Source organism: Achroia grisella, unplaced genomic scaffold, assembly GCF_030625045.1.
Source record: "Achroia grisella isolate CSIRO2021 unplaced genomic scaffold, CSIRO_AGI_Agris_v1 utg719, whole genome shotgun sequence".
Classification (NCBI taxonomy): Eukaryota; Metazoa; Arthropoda; class Insecta; order Lepidoptera; family Pyralidae; genus Achroia; species Achroia grisella.
The window spans coordinates 719,508-742,320 of record NW_026713002.1 but is presented as its reverse complement, the minus strand read 5'-3'; the positions used below and the strand labels follow the sequence as shown (position 1 = coordinate 742,320).

At 33.9% G+C, this 22,813-nt stretch overlaps 3 protein-coding genes across 4 annotated transcripts; 1 reads left to right on the top strand and 2 right to left on the bottom strand.

The window, feature by feature from the left end:
* The first annotated feature begins 2,623 nt into the window (after nucleotides 1–2,623).
* Nucleotides 2,624–7,898, top strand: LOC131850224 (zinc finger protein 62-like). The gene is made up of 5 exons (XM_059200393.1): nucleotides 2,624–2,834; nucleotides 3,626–3,770; nucleotides 4,260–4,391; nucleotides 5,696–5,818; nucleotides 6,889–7,898. The coding sequence occupies exons 1-5, from the start codon at nucleotides 2,709–2,711 to the stop codon at nucleotides 7,896–7,898; spliced, it is 1,536 nt and encodes a 511-aa protein (XP_059056376.1). The 5' UTR covers nucleotides 2,624–2,708.
* Nucleotides 7,899–10,799: 2,901 nt separating this feature from the next.
* On the bottom strand, nucleotides 10,800–16,564 carry LOC131850261 (zinc finger protein 846-like). 2 transcript variants are annotated; one of them, XM_059200446.1, is made up of 4 exons: nucleotides 16,282–16,564; nucleotides 13,862–13,997; nucleotides 13,400–13,504; nucleotides 10,800–12,692 (listed from the first exon to the last, which is right to left on the bottom strand). In XM_059200446.1, the coding sequence occupies exons 1-4, from the start codon at nucleotides 16,435–16,437 to the stop codon at nucleotides 11,518–11,520; spliced, it is 1,572 nt and encodes a 523-aa protein (XP_059056429.1). In that variant the 5' UTR covers nucleotides 16,438–16,564; the 3' UTR covers nucleotides 10,800–11,517. The 2 variants fall into 2 exon arrangements, with proteins under 2 accessions (XP_059056429.1, XP_059056431.1); XM_059200448.1 differs by having other exon boundaries at nucleotides 13,400–13,501.
* Nucleotides 16,565–17,661: 1,097 nt separating this feature from the next.
* LOC131850289 (uncharacterized) lies at nucleotides 17,662–20,874 on the bottom strand. Its single transcript, XM_059200498.1, has 3 exons — nucleotides 20,748–20,874; nucleotides 19,392–19,575; nucleotides 17,662–17,969 (listed from the first exon to the last, which is right to left on the bottom strand). Exons 1-3 carry the CDS (start codon nucleotides 20,830–20,832, stop codon nucleotides 17,747–17,749), a joined length of 492 nt encoding a protein of 163 aa, XP_059056481.1. The 5' UTR covers nucleotides 20,833–20,874; the 3' UTR covers nucleotides 17,662–17,746.
* Nucleotides 20,875–22,813: the final 1,939 nt, after the last annotated feature.

The following is a 22,813-nucleotide window of genomic DNA, read 5'->3' as shown; positions in this document are numbered from 1 at the left end:
TAAGCGTAACCTAAGTTACTCCTTATTACATCAGCTACCTGCTAAAAAAAGTCCCGTCAAAATCGGTCCAGCCATTTCAGAAATTAGCCGGAACAAACAGACAGACAGACAAAAATGATAAAAAATATTATTTTAGTATATGTACCGTATGTATATTCATATGCATGTAGTAAAAAACAGTGTAGTATTTCTATATTACAAACAGACATTCCGATTTTATTTATACTCCGATTTTGATGAAATAAAGTTTCAGTAGTAAAGTATCATCAAAATCCATTCGGTAGTTTTAGCGTAAAAGAGTAACAAACATCCATACATACAAACTTTCTCGTTTATAATATTATTATTTCGATAAAATTTCAAACATTTTTTCAGGAGAATGTCACGGAGATAACAACGCTACAGTGGGTTGCGGGAGCTATTGTGGCCAAAAGTGTTTCCAGGACGAAATAGACCCGAAGGACTATCCTATATTCTGCATACGAGACGGCTGCCAATGTCTACCCGGATACAAATACGACACTGTGATAAAAGTGTGCGTCCTACCGTCAGATTGTAGGGTATTAGACTAAATTAAAAAATATATGTATACACACATATATTTTTTAATATTACCACAGATAATATAATGTTACAATTACGCTCTTGATTCCCACAGACCATTACTCGCACAAAAAAAATATACAGCGTATTCAAAATGCGTGCATTCGATTTATTTTCCAGTTCCTCGGCACTCACACATTACTCCTTTTTTAAATTCCAATAAAATGATAAATATGAATGCCCGACGAACATTGCATTTCGCTTCGTTGCTCTTTGGAATCATACATAAAAAACAACCATCATTACTTATTCCATAAACTTCAGTTTAGTCAACTACTGCCAAGACTTGCATCTCTTTTAATATTTCCGCAGTACAGTACCGCAGCATTTCGTGGCAGCTTTCGCTACGCTGCTACGAAATGTTGGAACAATCTATCGCCTCTAATTCAAAATTCAAAATCTGTATTTACATTTAAACAAAAAACTTAATTTCTATTTGAAAATCAAATTTCCACTGTATAACTGTCCGTACTGTATTGTATTATCTATGTATTTTTATTTCTATACATTATCATAGCATAGACTTACACCTAATCAGAAGCACCAACAGCGCACGTTCACGCAGGCAGCAATAGGTACACAATTTTTATATTTTAAATTATTTTCTACAAGGTTCCACTGAAAATCAGCGTTTGGACTTTACAGCCCAGACACAAAGCTGAGTGGACACCAATTTGGTCGCAGCTGTATTTTTAAAATAACTTGTTAAAATTTTTGTAATATGTTGTATGATTGTTTTGTATGCGCCAAATTAATATATTCTTCTTTCTTTCTTTCTTTCTTTCTTTCTTTCTTTCATAAAGTTCATCCCTTTTGTTTTGTTTTAGAATCGTTTTTTTCTTCTTTCTTTCACCTTCACGAAAATATTGTATTAAGTATGTGTGTGGTCAGGCCTCTCTTTTCCAATCGGCACGTGCCTAGTGCCCCGTGATGGATTGGGGCCCCCTAGTCTAGTCTAGTCCCTACTCCATTACCAAACGATAACCGATAGCTTCTCTACTCTCGCCTGAAAATTAGTCTTAACAAATGCTTACCTACATTGATCATATTGTTCGTTTATGGTAATTATTTTATAAATGTCTAGCAAGAACTAAAACCCCTCATCACATAACGACTTTCTAGAATTATTTTTGTCATTTTTGCATATTTTGTTTTGAAGGTAGGGCCCCCTTATCTAAATGTGCCCAGGACCTCTAATAGGGGAAAGACGGCCCTGTGTGTGATAGTGTAGGTTCTCTCCTTTTCCCTTATACACTATACATATTAATTGACGGTATTCTGAGGCTTTGGCACACTCCAATCTGTCCGGGACTACGGACGTGGCGACACCAGCCCTCATAGCATCAACACTTATAATACTTTAGTGTATACATTAATGTAACATACAATGATTTTATTGTTACTAATTTATTTTTGATAATAAAGTGAAAATGAATATTATGATATTTTTAATTTTATTCGTATTCCATCCTCGGAGTTTCCAATGAAAATGTATTTTGTAAATGTCCTTTTCTTATACTTGAATAATAGAGCGGGGAATAATAATATTTTTTTAAGAAAAATGTCTATTCAAAAATACGTTTTTATTTACAGCGCCATCTAGTGGCGAATAGCTAAACTTATTTGGTATGAATTTTTTATTGTATGTAGTTACAATAATTTTTATGACTTCGTGAGAAGGCTACCTAAGAACAAGTAGGAAGGCAATGAAGCTTACTTTGTACATATAGAGATGTACTCAATGTGAGGCGGGTTATTATTATAAAATCTAAGCATAACTTAGATTTTAGAATTTAAGATTTATTATACATAATAAAATATATTTGTATTAAGTTATCCTAAGTTAAGACGTAGTACCATACTTAGGGACTGGTTTAGGTACTTTTTTAGAAGAATTAATATTTATTATTAATTCTTAAGAAACAAGAACTCCGATATTGACTATCTTGTTTACATACATGACAGTTAGGTACTCTGTGCTCTTATGACAATTTGAATGACAATGGCATTCGACCAAAGTACAATAAATAAATAAATAAACAAACCTAATTTTACTTGTAAATATTTAGAAAATTTTATAAATTCTGTAATTAATATTATAAAATATGGAATCAAATATATGCCGTTGTTGTCTCACAAATGGCTGCTACAAAAACATGTCGAGTAAATACAGCCACGACGGACAAATCGAAATATATATTGATATGTTATTAGATACATTTAATTTACATGTAAGTTAACAATCTTTTAGTATAAATTAATGTTAGATTAATGTTTTAGTTTCGAATAAAAAACTTGTTTCCATTTCCATCCATTTTCGTCTGCTACTTTTAGCTAAATTTACGGCAGAAACTGATATTATACACGTCTTAAAAATAAAAGTAGCATATTTATTTATTGAGAAATATTTGATGTTAATGATTAAATTTGACTAACAACAATAAAATTAAGAAATCTATATGGTACCTCAGTTTCTCTACACACACAAAGTCCTAAATGCCAGGAAAAATTGCAGAAAACCAGTCTTAATTTATATTTACATAAAGTATACTTTTTTATATTACTTTTTGCGATGGCCTTGGTAGTCTAGTCTTTTGTAGATATATATGTATGTTATATTTACATATATGTATATACAAAAAATAAATATCGAAGTATTTATATCAAGTAGTTGTCTAGTAGCCATAACACAAGTTCTGCTCACCATGAGACAGAATGGCGTTGTGTGAATTATTATTATTATACTTTTTATTCACTCCCTTCTTTGTCCAACCCAACATGGGTTATCTGGGGTCGGGTCTCCCTGTACAGAGAACTTTGTTCTGGGTTGTCTGTATATTAAGGTTGTCCTGGTCCATCTGCCCCTCTGATTGAGTTTGGTATCTTGAGCACATTTTTAACCACATAGTTGTCTTTGCATCTTTGAATATGGCCATAGCATCGTAAGAGACTTTCTCTTACTTTCTCCACAATAGGAGCTACTCTGATGGAACCTCTAATTTTTTTACTCCCTACATTTTAGATATCAAAGTTGAGTGATTGTACACAATTAATATGTGAGAATTGCATCATAAAACTTAGAGATGCCACAGAGTTCAAGAAACAAGTGCTGTTAGTTGAAGACACTCTGTTAAAACAGTATAGTGCAGCATCTACATCACATGAAGGTGTGTTCAGAAATAAGTAGTGTATATGTCTAACATACTTTAAATATTGAAAATCCTTTGTCTCGACAACTAATGCATACAAGTTTATCTAGATATAGGTAATAAGCTTTATTTTATAAGTTTTCTTAATAAAAAATTTGAATTTATGGAAAGATAGACCTGCATCATCATAGGGGGTGTAGACGGGTCTGGTCAGGACCCAGTCAGGGTTCACTTCTTGTGACACTTTCCACTTCATCATCTTGTCAAAAGTTTTGCCATTCTAGTAATCCTATAATTTATAAAACTCTTCCATCTTTTATCTTCCACAATGACATTAAACTTTAAAACCCATGATCACTAATTCAGAGTAATTCCAAAATTTAACCCGTTTATTTCCGTTATCTCGTCCCATTTCCTGTTTGTTCATGGTTTAATAGGCAATACTAGCCTCTTGCCAAAAGAAGGAAAAACAAATATAAAAATAAATCTTTAACAATCGTTTTTCAGGAAAGGATGCTACCATACAAATTAAAGAAGAAAATGGTAATGATGAATTTGATGACCACATACCTGCTTTCAATGATGAAGCTGATGACTCGACCTTTATCATAGAGCAGGGCGACATGAATGACACTGAAGGTATTTTGAATACTGATATTTTGATTTCTAATGACAATCCTGCGTTAACGATATACTACGCTGGGCACCTGTGGAGCAGTCCTAGATTTATAAATAGGCCATATAGGCTGCGGCCTAGGGGCGACAGCGTCCTAGGGGCGGCAAAATTATTATTTTAGAAAGGTAATATAGAGAAATAAAATGGCTTACACTCATAAAAAATATAAATCCGATACTACAGTCTCGGATTTATATTTTTTATACCACTAAAATACTTGAAGTTTTATTATGCCCTTATGTATCTTCATTTGATATTGTAACATAACTACCCAGTCCTGTATTTATAAATAGATCATATAGGCCGCGGCCTAGTGGCGGCAAAAATATTATTTTAGAAAGGTAATACACCTACATGTGGCGGCGGAAATAAAGTGGCCTGCACCCAAAAAAAATATTAATTCTACACTGCTGTGGAGCATGGTAGGATGAGCATGAAGTCATGTCAGTTAGCCTATTACGATAAATTCACCTGAAATTTATCACTGACCAACCTAGTATATTGTATGAAGTCATGTCAGTTAGCCTATTACGATAAATTCACCTGAAATTTATCACTGACCAACCTAGTATATTGTATGAAGTCATGTCAGTTAGCCTATTACGATAAATTCACCTGAAATTTATCACTGACCAACCTAGTATATTGTATGAAGTCATGTCAGTTAGCCTATTATGATAAATTCACCTGAAATTTATCACTGACCAACCTAGTATATTGTATGAAGTCATGTCAGTTAGCCTATTATGATAAATTCACCTGAAATTTATCACTGACCAACCTAGTATATTGCTGGCTGTAGGGTCACTAGTCCATAAAACTTCCATCTCATCTCCCTCTCCTCTCAGAACATCTGGGAACAGTATTTATTATTGTTTTATTACTAATTGAGACTTATGGCTTAGTAGTACTTAGTGTGTTTACTATTCTCAATTATATCGACCTCGGTGGTCTAGCGGTTTAGCACACAGCTTTACGTCTGATGGTCACGGGTTCGGTTCCTCGCTCAGCACAAACATTTGTATTCATGAGTATGATTCTTTGTGTCAATCTGGGTGTTCTCTATGTATAATATATATGTATTTACGAAAAAAAAAATATCGATATATCAGTACCTCTGACTATCCCAATTGGGATAACAGTCGTAACCATTTGGTTTTGTTTATGGACAGTAGGGATAATCTTAAAAAAAATGGAAGTGCTCAAGAGGTCAAAAGGTCCTATGTTAACAAATAATTTTGTTTAATTTTTTATTTCTAATTTTCAGGACAAATATTCATTATTAAAATGGAACCAAAGTCAGATTCTGTCGGTAAAGAAAATCATAAACTACACAAAGCTCCTGTAAGAAAGAAAAGTGAGGCCAGAGTGATGCCGCTAAGGAATATATGTAAGTTGCATTCTTCATCATAACAACTCATTGTTTAATATTCAACTGTTAAATAATGTTAGACACTCTAAGCGACGCACTACCTATGTATAACTAGGAGACCCGGCCACGCGTTACTGTGGCTAAGGTTAAATAATATTACGACTATAAATTGAGATGTAAGCTGTCCTATCTTTCAAGTTGGATCAAATTGCACACAATGTGCAAATCAAATTTGCAATCGGTTCAGTAGTTTAGGAGTCCATCCCGGACAAACAACGTGACACGTAATTTTTATATACAAAGATTTTTTTGTTGTATATTTTATGTTATGTTCCTTTTTAGATTACATTCTTATTTTAATCTGTTATTTAGAACGGTATGTATATTACTTATCTACGTATGATTTTTATATTAATTATATAAATATACATACATATAAATAAAATTGAAGTGTCTGTTTGTAATATTGAAATAATCGTTTTTTACTACATGCATATGAATGTAAATACGGTACATGCACCAAAATAACATTTTTATCATTTTTGTCTGTCTGTCTGTTTGTTGCGGCTAATCTCTGAAATGGCTGGACCGATTTTGACGGGATATTTTTTGGCAGGTAACTTATGTAATAAGGAGTAATTTAGGTTACTTATATATTAGAAAAAATCTTTTTTTTTTTAGAAAAATAAAGTTAACTTCCACTCGGACGAAGTCGCGGAAACAACTAAATAAACCGGCTTTAAAAAAAGTAATTGAATGGAGTTTCTTGCCAGTTCTTCTCAATTGGATCTATATACTAAACTGGACGGCAGGGGAAAAATATAATATAAATAATTTGACGTTCATAATCGGCTAAATGGTTCTACATAAATAAATGTTTTTTGAATTTCGGCCTCGGTGTTCTAGTGGTTTAGCACACCGCCTTACATCGATGGGTTGCGATTCGATTCCGTTACAAACATAAAATATATATATATAATATTATTTAATCTATCGTTTTCACACTGTCGCGGGCATTATCGTTATTATTATAGTATCTAGTGATATACTAGACTACATTCAACATTAAGATGTTTTGTTGTTTTCAGCAAAATCCATAAAGACAAGACCTAAAAAAGCTCCAGACATATCACAAAGACAGATCGATCTCAGAGAAAATTCACTAAAACTCGTCCAGAACTCGAACCTATGCCTCTTCAAATCTAGAAAAACGAAGTTCGGATGTTTCTTCTGTAAAGAATCCTTCTTCAAAATCTCCGATCTGAGGGAGCACACGAAAATACACTCCAACGCGAAGATCTTAAAGCTGAGATTCAATTCGCTGCGAGGACTGTCATATAAAAGTGTCGAAATAAGCAACCTGGCCTGTAAAATCTGTTCGGAACAATGCAAAGACCTGCAAGATCTGAAATCACATTTAATAACTCACAATATTAAATTCGGTTCCGACGCCGACGGCCATCTTTTAATACCCTACAAATTGGAAGGCGATTTGAAATGTAGTATATGCGATCAAAAATTCAACACATTCACCCGTTTAGCCGTTCATATGAATAAACATTTCATGAACAACGTTTGTGAGATCTGTGGCGTCTCGTACATAAATCGTTTAAGTTTAAGAACACACGTCAACTCCGTGCATAAAGAAAAAAAGTGTAGTCTATGCTCGGCTACATTTTTGACGCACTATTCGAAAGTTAAACATATGAAGAAGAGTCATAACGCTGGTGTATCGAAACGGTATTGTCTATTGTGTAACGCTACGTTCCGTTACACGTATTTATTGTTAGAACATACGATACGAGAGCATGGGGTTGAACGGCAGACGTTTGAATGCACGGAATGCGGGAAAACGTTCCATGCGCAGCAGAATTTGAAGACTCATATCCGATGTGTGCATATAAAGGAACGCAACTACCCTTGTGGTATTTGTTATAGGAGGTTTTTTACTAAATGTGATCAGAGAAGACACGAGAAGTCTCATGAGGATGTTAGGTCGTTTTCTTGTAGTTATTGCGAAGGTAGATTTAAGTCTAAAGATTCCTTACGTCGCCATCTAAAGCGACAGCACGGACAAATGTATGAGAAATCACAATAAAAGATTACTATATTAAATGTATTTTATTTAAATACACACACACTTAGATAAAGTGGTCTAGCGGTTGGTTTTTAAGGCTTTACTTGCACTGGTCGTGGGTTCGATTCCTCGCACGGTACAAACATTTGTATTCATAAGTATGATTGTATCGGTCTGGGTGTTTTTTATATATATTATGTATGCATTTACAAAAAAAATTGCTAAGTGCATCTTTTAGTTGTCTAGTACCCATAACACAAGTTCTGCTTAGCTGAAAAATAGATGGCGCTGTGTGAATTGTCCAGGGATGTTACGTTATTATTATATTCTGTATTCATGATTATCATTATCATATATATATAGAAAGTATCCAGACATATATATATATATATCAGTCTGGATGTTTTCTATGTATATTATGTATGTATTTACAATAAAAAAGTATCTAAGTATTTATATCTGTTATATAATACCCATATATAGATAATTATTGTTATTAGGTAATTTTATACAAAATTTTATATATATTCTTTATTGTACAAATGATACCATTAATAAAATAATTGAGAGACAATGTAAGCAAAGATGGACTTATACCTAGAAGAGATCTCTTTCAGTCAACGCAATACTAACAGTTCACCACGATGGGCGAACTGTCCTGATTATTAAGCTCATCCTTTCATCCTCCACTTGTGTGCAGGCGGGTGCACTATTCCATTATCATACATAAAAAGTATGAACAATTCTAACAGTTCCTTCTGGAGTGGAGCTTTTCCCCAGGGGTTACCTCGTGGAGGTCGTATCTTATCATCCTACACATATACCGTTAGCACATCAGTTAAAACAAAAGCTCACAGTTCAATAAAGAAAAAACTGCTTAAATATAAATATTTTTATTAATATAACAATATTTTAACAATAATCTTGTTATTACAATAAACCATAATAAAACATATCAGATAATAACAAACTCCATTGCTATATTCCGTCCTGCGGACATATCTACCACAAACAAATTATTATTCATAATAATAACACTGGTCAACACAAGTCTTGTTTCCTTCATTTTTTTCTTTTTTTGGGTATTTTTATGGCTTTGAGTATGAAGAAAATATTGATTTCTAGTAGCTTAAATTTTTTATTACCAGTTTTTTTTCTGTATTTCGGTATTTTATGGCTCCGATTGATAAAATACCTATTGGGAGATTGCTACTACCATCATTTTTTTATATACAGACAGTTTTATCATTTTGACGAAAAAAAAAAACAGAAAATAAATACATTACGTTAACAAAATTTCTATTAAACACTATCAATATACTACAAATATAGCAAAAACAATCGTGATTAATTACACAACACAATGTTGACGAAGTCATATCGAAAACAACAGCAAAATATATATCAGTGTTCAATAAAAAACGCAAATCAAAGTTGAACATAGTAAATGAGGGAGGGAAGTTAGCTGTAACTCAAAAACAAAAGCTGTAAACTGTTGCTATATTCAAACAATACGCGTTAATTCGAGGTAGAAATGGAAAAAATCGAAGGAATAAACAATTTTTTTGTTGACCAGTGTAATATAACCTCAAAACTTGTCTTTTACAGTCATTGTCAAATGTACATAATTAGCAGAATATATTTGACTGTTCAATAAGCAAATTCAACCCTGCCGCCGTGTCTCTGATTAATTTGGTTTGTTATCGGTGTTTCCGTCAGCTGAGAGTCAGTCAGAAAATAATATCGATTCTTCCTAAATTTTTAATTTAAAAAATCTGTATAGATGTAAACATGTACAAGTATATATGAAAAGAAAAAGACCTGAGTTTCTTGTCAGTTCTTCTCAGAAAGGTCTCCGAACTGACAGTAGCTTATATCATATTTATGATATGTCAGTTCGGAGACCTTTCTGAGAAGAACCGACAAGAAACTCAGGTCTTACGGTAGCTTTTGACATATCATATGAGTCTGTAATAGAACTACATGAATAAAGATATTTTGATTTTGATAAATCAACTGTATTTTTTTGCTATCACATCCTCGCAAAAACAATATTAATACTTTAAAAATGCTTTTTCTTTATTATATATAATATTAAAATAGCAAAAAAATCTAAACCACTGTATTTCTAGATGAGGTATTTGGTATAATCATTATTGCAGTTGTTTCTGTCTACCATGTAAATGACATGGCGTGAATATACACTATATACTGACGGCCTCGGTGGTCCAGCGGTTTAGCACACCGCTTTACTTCCGATCGTCACGGTTTCGATTCCTCGCGCGGTGCAAACATTTGTATTCATGAGTTTAATTGTTTGTATTACTCTAGGTGTTTTCTATGTATATTATGTATGTATTTACAATAAAATCTATGTATTTATATCAGTTGTCTAGTACCCATAACACAAGCTCTGCTTACCATGGGTCTAGATGGCGCTGTGTTAATTGACCAGGGTTATATATTTCTTATTATACACATACAGTAACCCCGTATGTATGTATATACATATAATATATAAGCAGAGCTTGTATTATATATATATATATCTGTGTGTATATATGTATGTATATGTGTATATAGAAGTGATCTATACATATGTCAGTGATACATTTCTCACTGGACGGAACATAATTTACGTAACATTTTGTCTTGTCTAATCTTATCTCATCTCATCTATATATTACCATTTGCAATTCAGGAGATTAAAATAATTACTCAATTACCAGCCGGTCTAGTGGTTTAGCACAGCGGCTTATTTCCTGTGGTCGTGGGTTCGATTCCTTCCTTTTTTATATATTCTTTACTGCACTTAAATACATTTTAGGTATATTAATTAGAAACAATGTTAACAAAGGAGGACTTATCTCTAAAAGAGATCTCTTCCAGTCAACTCAACCCAATTTAATTTTCAATTATTGCCTGAGAATCGAACCCGCAATCGTGAGATGGTGTGGTAGCGTGCCAACATGCTACACGATGTAAAAGTTGTTAAAATGGCGCTGAATATGGAATGAACAAAAACATCACGGAAACGCCACTACACATCCTATGTGGCTGTAACTCACTCATACATAAACGTAATATCTCCTTTGGAAAGTTTGCACTCTATCCTGAGGAGATAAAAACTGTCGCTCCTAAGAATATCCTTCATTTCTTGTCGAATTGTTCAATTCTAGGTCGCGAACTCTTAAAAAGGGCGAGCACAATAGATCTCTGTAGGTCGCAGTGCTACAGGTCCAAGCACTTGACAATAGTCCATACAGCCTAATAAAAAAGAGACATTACGATGTTGATTCTAAATCACTGAAAGTCACTATTTTAACCTCCCAACAATTTGGTACGCAATAGGCATAGCCATCGATCAATAATACCAAATAGATAGTCATACGAGCTCAAACGGAATTTAAATATGACATTATTTGACTACAAAATTGATACAATTTACTATCATTATCTACCATATAATAACATCAAAAATTGCAATGTAATTTAAACCTTAAATACAAACATCAAATCACAGTTTCCTTTGTCTGCATAAAAACCTAATTCAAAATAAGACCCCAGTAGAAAAAGGCATTATACGTCCGCATTAGCCCGACATCTAGTTGCATTTTTGATCGAAGACTATCAGTAATTTTTACGCTGAATGCAGCGGCTGAACGATCCTCTCATCCAAATCTAACTTCCTCTCATGAACCTTGAGGTGTCCTTTTAAAGTGCATTTTTGCGTGAACGCCCTCCCACAGACCGGGCATACGAACCTTTTATCGTTGTTGTGTATCCTCAAATGTTCTGTTAGCGTCTTCTTCCTCTGATACGACTTCTGACAGATGTGGCACGTGTGTATTCTCTCGCCGTCGTGCTTTATCATGTGCATCTTGAGGGCATTCTTCGTGTAAAACGCTAGATCACACTTGTCACACTTATGGTTCCTCTCGTTCAAATGGTCCCTACGTACATGGCTGGATAGATGTCCAGGCGTTATATAACACTGGGAGCACACTTTACACTTATATCTCTTCAGTTCTTCATTGTGCACCTCAGCTAGATGCTTCTGTCTTGCGTAGAACGATGTCAACGAAATATTACAGCGCTTACAAGCGTACCGAACACCAGATTTATGCTCTTTAGAGACGTGATTCTCTCGCTTGGTCACTCTATCAAAAACTGCGTCGCAATGTCTACACGGAAAGTTTCCTACCTCATGCGTCCTCATATGACCACGCAGTCTCGCTTTCGACGCGAACGCCTTCCCACAATTCTCGCAAATATAATTAGGATAATGGATATTCATGTGCGTATTCAAACTTACGTAATTCAGGAACGTTTTCTTGCATACGGGGCAGTCTAGTTGGTCCTTCTCCAATTTGAAGGGTAGCTTGTTCCATTTTCTGCCGTATTTCAATTGACTACAGTTGTCTATGTGGTGTCTGAGCTCGTCGTAGCTAGCGACATCTGTTGTGCACAGTTTGCAGCGTAACTTCGTTGAACATTTGTAGAACCGCGTCCTTTGCGAGTTGGAGAACATCATTTTCCTGAATGCCAAGTGTATGTTGTTCTTGTTGTGTTCAGTTATATGATTCTTTATGTCGTCCAGATTTTTGGAACTTTCAGGGCATATGGAACAAGTGAATGTGAAGTTTTTACGGATTTTGAAGGGGAACAGTCCCACATCGAGCATGGCTTCAGTGTCTTTGAGGTCGTTCTTTTTAATTTTATTATATATCTTCATTAGTTTAGGCTTGCTCTTTGTACTTCTTGTTTTTCTTGGTTCATTTTGGGGTTCTTCTTTTATTTTGAATTCGTTTAGTGCTGGAAAGAATAAAAGAATATCTTTACGACCATTATCAGAGAGGGAGTAGTGAGATGCATTGACAACTGCAGATGTTTTATTTATTTATTTTATTTATATAACTTTAATGCACACAGTACAAAAGTAACAGTACATTTGGCGGACTTAACACCATGCGGTATTTTCTACCAGTCAACCATAGGCAGTACAGAGAAAAATTGTTGGCGGTGCAAAAATAATCATAACAAAAAAAAAATAAAAATCAAGATGTTGTGGTGAACACATTTGACATGCCCTCATCGCTGGCTATATTTGAATCTAACGTGGCAGGTGGCAATACTACGCCATCTCTCGGATTAATGTTACTTGTTATTATACTAAACGTAGTGACACACTGTACACTGAATCAAGCGATATTCTACAATAAATTACCGAAAGAACTTAGATTATGAAATAAACTAAATTTGTTTTAAGAAAAACTTGACGTCACTCAATTGATGATTTTTTAAATTATTTTTTATTAGTAACTTTCTTTATAATAACTTTGAAATCTATGCTTAATATAAATATTCAAACACTATGTTATATTATGTTTATGAATAAATAAAGAAATAAAACTGTTTCCAACACTGGAGAGTCGGTTAGAATCAGAATCTTTTTGGTCACAAGGTTATTCATACTAAATTGTGTACTACTTCAATTTAAAAAAAAATGTAAAAAAGCATACTCATGTGGTCCTCCTCGTCTCCGAAGTCGGTGAAGTCGAAATCGTCGTGCAGGTCGCCGTGTGTCTCCTTCTTCACCTCACTGAACGCGTCCTGGTCATCATCTACTGAAAAATATGAAGTTACGTGTTTATTCACGGCCATGGTGGTCTAGCGGTTTAGCACACCGCTTCCGATGGTCGCGGTTTCGATTCCTCGCACGGCACAAACATTCATGAGTGCGATTGTTTGTATCGGTCTGGATGTGTTCTATGTATATTATGTATGTATTTACAAAAAATAATTAAGTATTTATTTCAGTTGTCTAGTACCCTTAACACAAGCTCTGCTTACCGTAGGACTAGATAGCGCTGTGTTAATTGTCCAGGGTTATTTATTTATTTGAGCTACAAGCCTTCCACTATGTTTATAATTATTATTATTTTAGTAGTTCAAATGTTTTAACAGATATATAACAGACTTACTATGTAATATGTAAGCAGACTCGAGTGATTTGAGCGATGTCTCCACTTGTTGACGAAACAACAGACAATCACACAGCTTGCTAATACAGGGATCACAGATCAAACGCTTGGAGTCGCCCAACTGCAGTATAGTTATCTGTGGACATTAATCAAGCATTATACAGCAACAAATAAATACATTTTTGCAACCTGAGTTGTCATATTTTACTTAACAACTATTTTAATTAAAAGCAAAGCAAACTGTAAACGACACCACAGTGTCTCCCTTACAATGACGTTGGCAAAATCACCAATCTCATTTGGTGAAAGCTATTCAAATTAAAAGAAGAAAGTTGTATCAAAAATTATTAGCTTGTAATAGTCCCTAGTTTGGCTTAATTAGTAAACTGTAGTAGTACCACCACCCTTATAACTTAAGAGTACCCAAACGTAAAGTAGTTCTCAAACCAAATTTCATACATATCAGTCAAATATAATTACAGTGTGAGAACATAATTTTATATATTTACTATTTTGTGTCTTAGATTAATATCCAAGAAATCAAAACAAAAGGAAACCAGGGTGAAAGAAGGTAGAAAGAGATGGGTGGGTGGACCAACATGGAGAAGGAAAGAATTGGACAGTGTTGTAACTGGCTAATCATTTTATTTCAGGCTATTTTTTTTCTAAATTTGTATTTGAATTTATAGTTCTTTTATATCACATTCTTATTTTATACTTCAAATTCTGTTGTCAATAGTTTTACCAATACTTCCTGAATATATTTTCTCCATATACCTAGTATTTTTTCGTTTTACCTATACACAAATAAAATAAAAGTACAACAGATAGAGGAATGTGGGAGTTTATAAGAGGGGATCTATAGGACATGCTGATAAGCCGCAGCAGTCAAATAGCAATAAACAAAAAAACTACATTAACTTCAGGTTCAGTGTAAAAACTATAAATAAATCAGATAAGTATTTTATTTATTCAGAATTATTACAATTTTATTGATAATTCGCGAGCATGATGGCATGGTAAGTAGGTAAGAACATCAGATTGTTTGGTAAAGTAAATGCTAATTATTAAGACATTTAGCACATAATTAGTTTCATGTGAAATTCCAACATTAATTAACAATCAAACATGATTTCTAACAAGATTCTTGTAGGAACATTCTAACATAGAGAATGTACATGTACTTCATATATTCTATTTTTTCTCTGCCTATAGAATAGAAAAAAAAAACATTGTCATTGAGTAACATAGGCTATATTCCTGGCAGGAATACCATAGACTACAAAGAGAGAGAAAGAGAATAATTAATTGTAAAATGTTTAGTAACACCCAAATAGAAAGTAACCTAAGAAATTGTATTTATAAATAGAATAGAAATAATCTTTATTCAAATAAACTTAATACAGTGGATACCATTATCCGACAAAGAGAGAGAGAGAGACCATCGAATTTGTCGGATTATATGTGCTGCCTAAATAGTGTTTTTTTAGTAAAGAGTATCTTGTAATCCGACAAATTACAGATCCAGTGATAAGATTCTAGGTTATATATATATGTATGTAGGTATATGCACTCTGAACTATATTGTGAAAAAAATATTCAGTAATAAATAATAGACCATGTCGGATTACAAGGGGGGCCAGATAAGACAGGGGCTGGATTACCGCAGGTTCCAATGTATAAGCACTTTTAAATAGTCTTACTTAGATTTTCTTTTATTCGGGATGCAGACTAATCACAAGAACAATGAGAAAGAAACTTGTGTGTTACTCTTTTAAATAAATGTTTTTAGGAATCATGTCAAATAGCTGTACTAAAGGAAAAGGGATTGTTACCACAGTAACAATCCCTTTTCCTTTACACCACAGTGTTAAAGATAATATTGTATATAAGCTAAACATATATAAATAAACTAGTCAACTGCCAGCTCCCATGTTTCATTAACATTCCAGTTATTAATGTGCACAATGAGCACCCTGTCAGATTGAACTGCATGCAGTGCCTCTGCATTATGATAAATTCCCGTGGTTGGTTAATTTCCCGTGATTGACTTAACTTGATCTCCACATGGTTCCCCTGGAAATCTTTCCTATGATGGGCTAACTGACGTGACGTCATGTTCATCTCATCATCCTCCACTGGTGCCCCGCCAGCGTATACAGTTAGCACAGGCAGGCGAACCAGACCATATTAAATCAATATAGAAAAATAAAGTCCATTTGTTTGGACTGACTGATACTGGTCTGGACACCCTAGAATGGTTGGGGCCTCGGGGCGAGCCCCTTTGCCTCGACATTAACTCAGAGGGCAACAATCCCTGGGTAACTGTATGTAAGCCTCTTACTTATTGGTTTGGGGGCTACGAAACCACAGACTGTTTGCGTTGGGGTTAAATATTACAATCCCTGATGAGTACTCACGTCAATAGAGAAGCATTTTGTCAACATATCAATATAAGACTCCGTGTTTTCTTCTCGATGTTCTGTAAGCAACATACTCTTAACTGGGCCTTCAGTTAAGCACAAATTGCAAATACCGAATAGAGGTAGCGTCTCTACCAATATCTCCGGATCCATTATTATCTTTTTGTATATATTACACTTGAACAATCCAACATTTTTTATTAAAAAACATATAAAGATATTATTATGATTAAAATATAAACAATTGCTAATATTCGATAGGTTTCATCACTTCATTCATTGATTGAATGACACTGACTGACAGCTATAATGACACTTCATTATAACTTGACAGAATTTAGTTTAGACAGTTGTAAATATTAGTAAAATGTATATACAGGCAGTCCGCGTACTTACGGCATATTAGGTTCTCGAAATACGGGACGTAAGTCGAAACATATTTTTTCATAGAGAGAAGAGCTAGCAGCTACCTTGGACAAAGAATTAGTCTAGCTATTCAAAGAGGGAACACTGCCCGTATCTTCGGAACTTTGCCTAAAGGGACCCCTTTTAATAATATATTTTATTTATTTATTATATTATATTTTTTAAGCTTTTTAATTTTAGGTTCCTAGTTGTACAATTAAGTTATGTAAATATTCTAAATATACACATTTTTTCATATGTAATAATACATATTGTTTATATGTAAAAAATTCAAGGGTTAGGTGGATCCTAACGGACACAAAATTAAAAAAAAACTGCATTTATAACAAAGTATATACCTACATACTTTATTATCAAAAGTACTTAAGTTTGACGACGTAAATCGAAACTACGTAAGTCGAGGACTGCCTGTAATTTCTTGTGTTAAATAAAACTTAGAAATCGATTTTGATTTGTTTCAATTCGATTTCCTAAATATTTTTTAGACAATCATCATACAATTTGGTTCGTGGCTTTGGCTTATAGAACTACGTACTCTTATCCCTATTAATTACCTGCACAGATTATATTTTAAGTTATAAATAGCTCTGTCCGTGATAGATTTTTATTATTTGTATATTATATAGGTATTGAACTCAAATTATATCGATTAATTAAAGTAGGCAGCTTATATAAATATTTTCATCCTGTAAAATTTCGATAATTCAATTATCCATTAAGCTAGTCTATTATAATAAAACAACGGTTATATTTGCTAAATACGTGTATTTCTAAATCTTTAAAGTAAAGCTTAATGAGACAAATAATAAGAAATTAATGTAAAAATAATCTAAGAAATTTATAGTAATTAAAATATTAGGTATTTATAATCTAACGAACACCATAAGTCACATGAGCGTTATAGAGCATGAACATCTCTATTTATGCTTCAATGGATATATTCAAACATTTAATTGTTTATTACATTTTATTTTATTCCCGCCAAAACACCACATAAAAATTATTCAAAATGGCTGCAGTCAATTCAGATTTAGACTTAAGTAAACACTTTTCTACATTGTTTTTTCTTATTTTTATTATGTTTATGTTCTTTATCCTGCTCGATTTGGCTGCGTTTCATGAGTAATTCTTGAGGTATGGGTATTTGTCCGTATGAATCCACGCCGGGACCGCAGTTCATCTTCATTTTGAATTTTAGTGTTCGGTGCAGTGACTCGGATGGCAGATATCTTATAGTATCATTATGGAAGTGCAAATCTCTGTAACACATCACAAAAAAATTGTATTGTATAATTTATTTTCATTAACGGCCTCGGTGGTCTACCCTAGAGCAACGTAACTAAGGTGGTGTGCTACGCCTTAGTTCCGTTGCTCGCGGGTTAGATTCCTCGTACGACACAAACATTGTACTCATGAGTATGATTGTTTCTATCGGTCTGGTTATTTTCTCTGTATTTGTATCAGTTATCAGTTTAGATAACTGATACAAATATTATTGTACCCACAACACAAACTAGCTTAACTTGGGACTAGATGGCGCTGCGTGATTGGTCCTGATTTTTTTTTTTTATTTTATTTTTTATTATTTATAAGTATTACATATATACAATTTGTTTTTACAATTATCGCCAAACTGGTTACTAATTTAAATATACATTATTTAAATTATTAACCGGGTCTTAACACGAATAATTTTATGACGAACAAAGGTATTTACCTCTCTCGACGTTTCGACTAGGTTGCACTGGCCGTGGTCACGAGCTGACTCAAATACTAAGAAGTAAATATTTATTTGCCATAAAATTATTCGTGTTAAGACCCGGTTAATAATTTAAATAATGTAAACTCATACATGCCATTCGTGATGACTAAAGTGCCATGCTTCTGCACTCTATAATTTGACTGTCATAAAATGTGTGACACTTTAAAGCCACAGAACATACTACGGCAGGAAGCCTCCCCACGGGCCCACCCGTTTCACCCCGACCACACTTTTACACAAACACACGACATCGTCCTCGCCGGTGAAGACGACGACCTCAAACACACAATATCGCGCATTCAACCTGGCGCCTGCGCGCGCCCGGGTGCTCCACACCGGCGCCCCCGAGCGCCCATCCGATCGATCCCCCGTCCAATTCAAACGGGGATCGAAATTACGACGGCCCGAGCCGAGGTTCGAACCCCTAGTGGTGCCCTCAGACTAAAGTCGTATCCGTCAGGCAGGAGTTGGCCTTCAGCCGTTCCATAAGTGCTTTCGCGGATTTGGAGTGCTTTCTGCACTCGCCCCCTAACGTCCGGTGAAGCTGTAAAGGCCAGCTGCGGCCAACAGCATAGAGTAGTCCGAAAAAAAAAGAACATAGTAGTAGAATGTTTTTGTTCTGTGTTCAAAATAATTAGCGATGAAATTAGGCGACTCAGAGGTAGATAAAGCATTTAATATATAGGTAGTTATCATTTACAAATTCACTCTAATTATCATAGTCTGCTTCTTCCTTATACCATTTATTTATGGTCGTCGTAATATGTTTTTCTCTTCCATTCATCCCTGTTGTCGCAGACATCTCGTTATTTACTCCCTTTCTTACCATATCATCTTTCACACAATCCATTCATCTCTTTTTCGACCTTCCTCTGCCCTTATAACTATCCACATTCATTTGAATATTATTCAAACTCACCTATTATCAGGAAATTGGAAAGGAGTGAAGGTCCTGCTTTCCATCTGTTGCTTGTACTGTTCCCAACGACATGCCAGGAATTTGTTGCTTTTCAAAGAATAATGTCGTATATACACTTGCTCGTACACGCTTTTCTCAAAAGTGGGTATAGTGCGGTAGTTACTACCAATTTCTTTTAATATTGCTGTGAAATTAAGTTTTTCAGTTTGTAAATGTTGTTGTTGAAATATATAAATTGAAATAAAACTAATATTTATTCAAATAAACTCGTAGCGCGGTGGGTAGCACCTCACCACTGTAGCGTTATATGATGACCTCGGTGGTCTAGTAGTTTAGCTTTACGTCCGATGGTCGCGGGTTCGATTCCTCGCGCGGTACAAACATTTGTATTCATGAGTATGATTGTTTGTATCGGCCTGGGTGTTTTCTATGTATAATATGTATGTATTTACGAAAAAATATATATTTGTGTATTTGTATCAGTTGTCTAGTTTCCATAACACAAGCTTTAGCTAGCTTAACTTGGGACTAGATGGCGCTATGTGAATTGTCCTGAAAATATTATTATTCTTTATTTTGTTTCTCAGCTTTTGCTGGTTTTCTCCACACTTATTATTATTATATAGGTATGTTGTGATGAGGTGTCGCTACATAATACATTAGTTTATTGTAGAGTCTATGTAGTGAGTATACCGCTGGAATAAATATTAATTGTACATTGGTAAGTTTATTTGGTAGTGTGCTAAATCGTTTATTAATAACGGGTTTATTTGACGCGGAGTCAAACTTAAATGAATGTTAGTGGAGACGACAACTAATGGAATTTCTGTGAATGGAAGTTTGTGGTAGTTCTCAAGTATTAACAGAATTATCACCAACTCAATACAAGCACTTTTGAATAGTCATATTTTTTTATTCTACCACTCATTCGAACCGCAGAATCATTACAAGAAGAACGAGCAAGAAATTTGCGTGTTGCTCTTTTGAATAAATGTTATTTTAAATAAAGAATTACACAATAACAAGTAAGAGGCATGCGATAATCAATATAGAAAATAGTAAAACAAGATGCCGGCTCATAAAATCTTATTAAATTATAGCCTGTGTGTTATTGTAATGTATAAGCTATATTACTGTAAAGTTTTATCAACATCCGTTCAGTAAATTTTGCGTGAGTAACAAACAAACATTCATCCATATTCACAAACTTTCGCGTTTATACATCTGACTCACTCTCCGTTAATAAATCTTAATAATATAGAGAGTGAGTCAGATATAAATATATTGCCATTCACTCTGAAATCATTAATGTCGGAATATAATGCACAATTATAATCAAAACAATTAATACTGAACCTTCATCTATAGTGTATTCAGGTTCAATTCTCTTCAAGTCACCACATTCAAGATACAACTTTTTACTTGTGTCCTCAGCTGACATTGTTTTAAATTACAAAAATATAAAAATCACAAAAATACACGTTACAAAGAAATAAACGGCAAAACTTCTAAATGACATCATTGAATGTTTAGTTTATGGTTAAAAAGTTATTTCTTTTTTTTTCCCCATATTGATCCATCTTTCAATTTTCGTTATCCTTTTCAATGATGAAACAGGCAAAGATCCTTAGACCATACAGCCTAGTCTAAAGTTATTTCTCTTAAAAAGCAATTTAGAGGTAACTATAATAAATAAGTTTGTACAGATATACGGCCTCGGTAGTAGAGCGGTTTAGCACGCCCCTTTATTTCCGATGGTCGTGGTTTCGAGTCCTCGCACGGTAAAAATATTAGTATTTACGAGTTCAGTTTTTTGTATCAGTCAAAATAATTAGAAAACAAATGTGTCTAAGTATTTATATCAGTTGTCTAGTACCCAGAATACATTTAAAATATAAAAATTGTGTACCTACTGCTGCCTGCGTGAACGTGCGCTGTTGGTGCTTCTGATTAGGTGTAAGTCTATGCTATGATAATGTCCGTTTCTACACAGGAGAGCAGTTGTGAGGGGAAGGGAGCTGTTCTAATTCTCACATCCCCACCTTGTTAGGAGCCATAGTTTTATTAGCTGGGGTAAGATATTGGTCAATTCACGCAGACATTATTGCGGCTCAGGCGCCATGTCGTCATTGTCAGGACTATATGTAGCTGTGTGCTATATATTCATGTAAATGTAGGTTGCTAATAAGCATTAACATCTATACATATAAATAAAATTGGAGTGTCTGTTTGTAATATTGAAATAACCGTTTTTTACTACATGCATATGAATATAAATACATACAACAAAATAACATTTTTTTATCATTAATTGTCTGTCTGTTTGTTCCGGCTAATCTCTGAAATGGCTAGACCGATTTCGACGGGACTTTTTTTGGCATGTAGCTGATGTAATAAGGAGGAACTTAGGCTACTTTTATTTAGAAAAATTCTTTTATTATATAAAAATAAAGTTAAATTTCGCGCAGACGAAGTTGCGGGTACGGCTAGTAAAAAATAAATCTTAAAATATCTATAACCTTATTTTAGAGTTTCAGTGCCTTAAAAAGTACCTAATTAAAAAATAAAATGACATGTTTAATTAGGTTGTTTGTCAAAAACAAATACCTAGTAATTTTTTATAATATATATGTATTTTCGATGTAATTTATTTTTGATGGTGTTTTTTAAACAATTATGGAAAACAATTCTCACAGTAAACATAATCACTCTGTGAGTACACTTATAAAAAAAAGAAATTATGGTGAGTACCTACGCACTACTACTATACTCTAGATTTGTTTATACTCAGGATGTTTTTTTAAAGGATGATAATGGAATGGTGCACCCGCTTGCGCTAACTGTATATGTAACGGGGCACCAATGAATGATGATGTGATGAGCATGAAGTCGGGTCAGTTTGCCCATGGTGGCCATGACGGAACGAGTGAAGGAAGGTAGTTTGCCCATGATGGCGAATACACCAGAAATTGACTATGTGTGGTGGTGGTGGTTTGTGAGGGAAGTTACCACCGAACTTTTGACTTTTATAGTGGTGTCCAAATACCTAAATAATGTAGAATAATAGATAAAGAATATTTAGAGTAATAAGATAAGATATATTTCCAAACAAATCAAATCAAATTTATTTGCCATAAATATATATTACATAGATTGGTTTTTATTGTAATATAATGTCTCATTATGTTTTGCCTAATTATTTGTCATCTGAGTAATTATAAATACTTATTATTATTATTGTTTTTTTATATATATATTATATATCTCCCTTTGATGGGGTGTTAAACTTGTCATTGCGGGTGAATATCACCATACAATGACAATTATAAAAGAAACGATTATGATGACAAAATATTGCGGACTATTCTACAGGTGTTTAGAATTACAGCTTTTTGGAGAAGTATGAAAGTAAGTGGGTGAAT

Bases quoted from the DNA above. Each gene is read 5' to 3' on its own strand.
- LOC131850289 (XM_059200498.1), bottom strand. From the start codon at position 20,832: ATGTCAGCTGAGGACACAAGTAAAAAGTTGTATCTTGAATGTGGTGAC. The intron at 19,576-20,747 runs GTTCAGTATTAA...TTAATTTCACAG, and splicing joins TGAATACACTATAGATGAAG to CAATATTAAAAGAAATTGGT. The intron at 17,970-19,391 runs GTGAGTTTGAAT...GATGTGTTACAG, and splicing joins TTCCAATTTCCTGATAATAG to AGATTTGCACTTCCATAATG.
- LOC131850261 (XM_059200446.1), bottom strand. From the start codon at position 16,437: ATGGATCCGGAGATATTGGTAGAGACGCTACCTCTATTCGGTATTTGC. The intron at 13,505-13,861 runs GTAAGTCTGTTA...CATATTTTTCAG, and splicing joins GTCTGCTTACATATTACATA to TAGATGATGACCAGGACGCG. The intron at 12,693-13,399 runs GTATGCTTTTTT...TATTCTTTCCAG, and splicing joins AGACGAGGAGGACCACATGA to CACTAAACGAATTCAAAATA.
- LOC131850224 (XM_059200393.1), top strand. From the start codon at position 2,709: ATGGAATCAAATATATGCCGTTGTTGTCTCACAAATGGCTGCTACAAA. The intron at 2,835-3,625 runs GTAAGTTAACAA...CCTACATTTTAG, and splicing joins TAGATACATTTAATTTACAT to ATATCAAAGTTGAGTGATTG. The intron at 5,819-6,888 runs GTAAGTTGCATT...TGTTGTTTTCAG, and splicing joins GATGCCGCTAAGGAATATAT to CAAAATCCATAAAGACAAGA.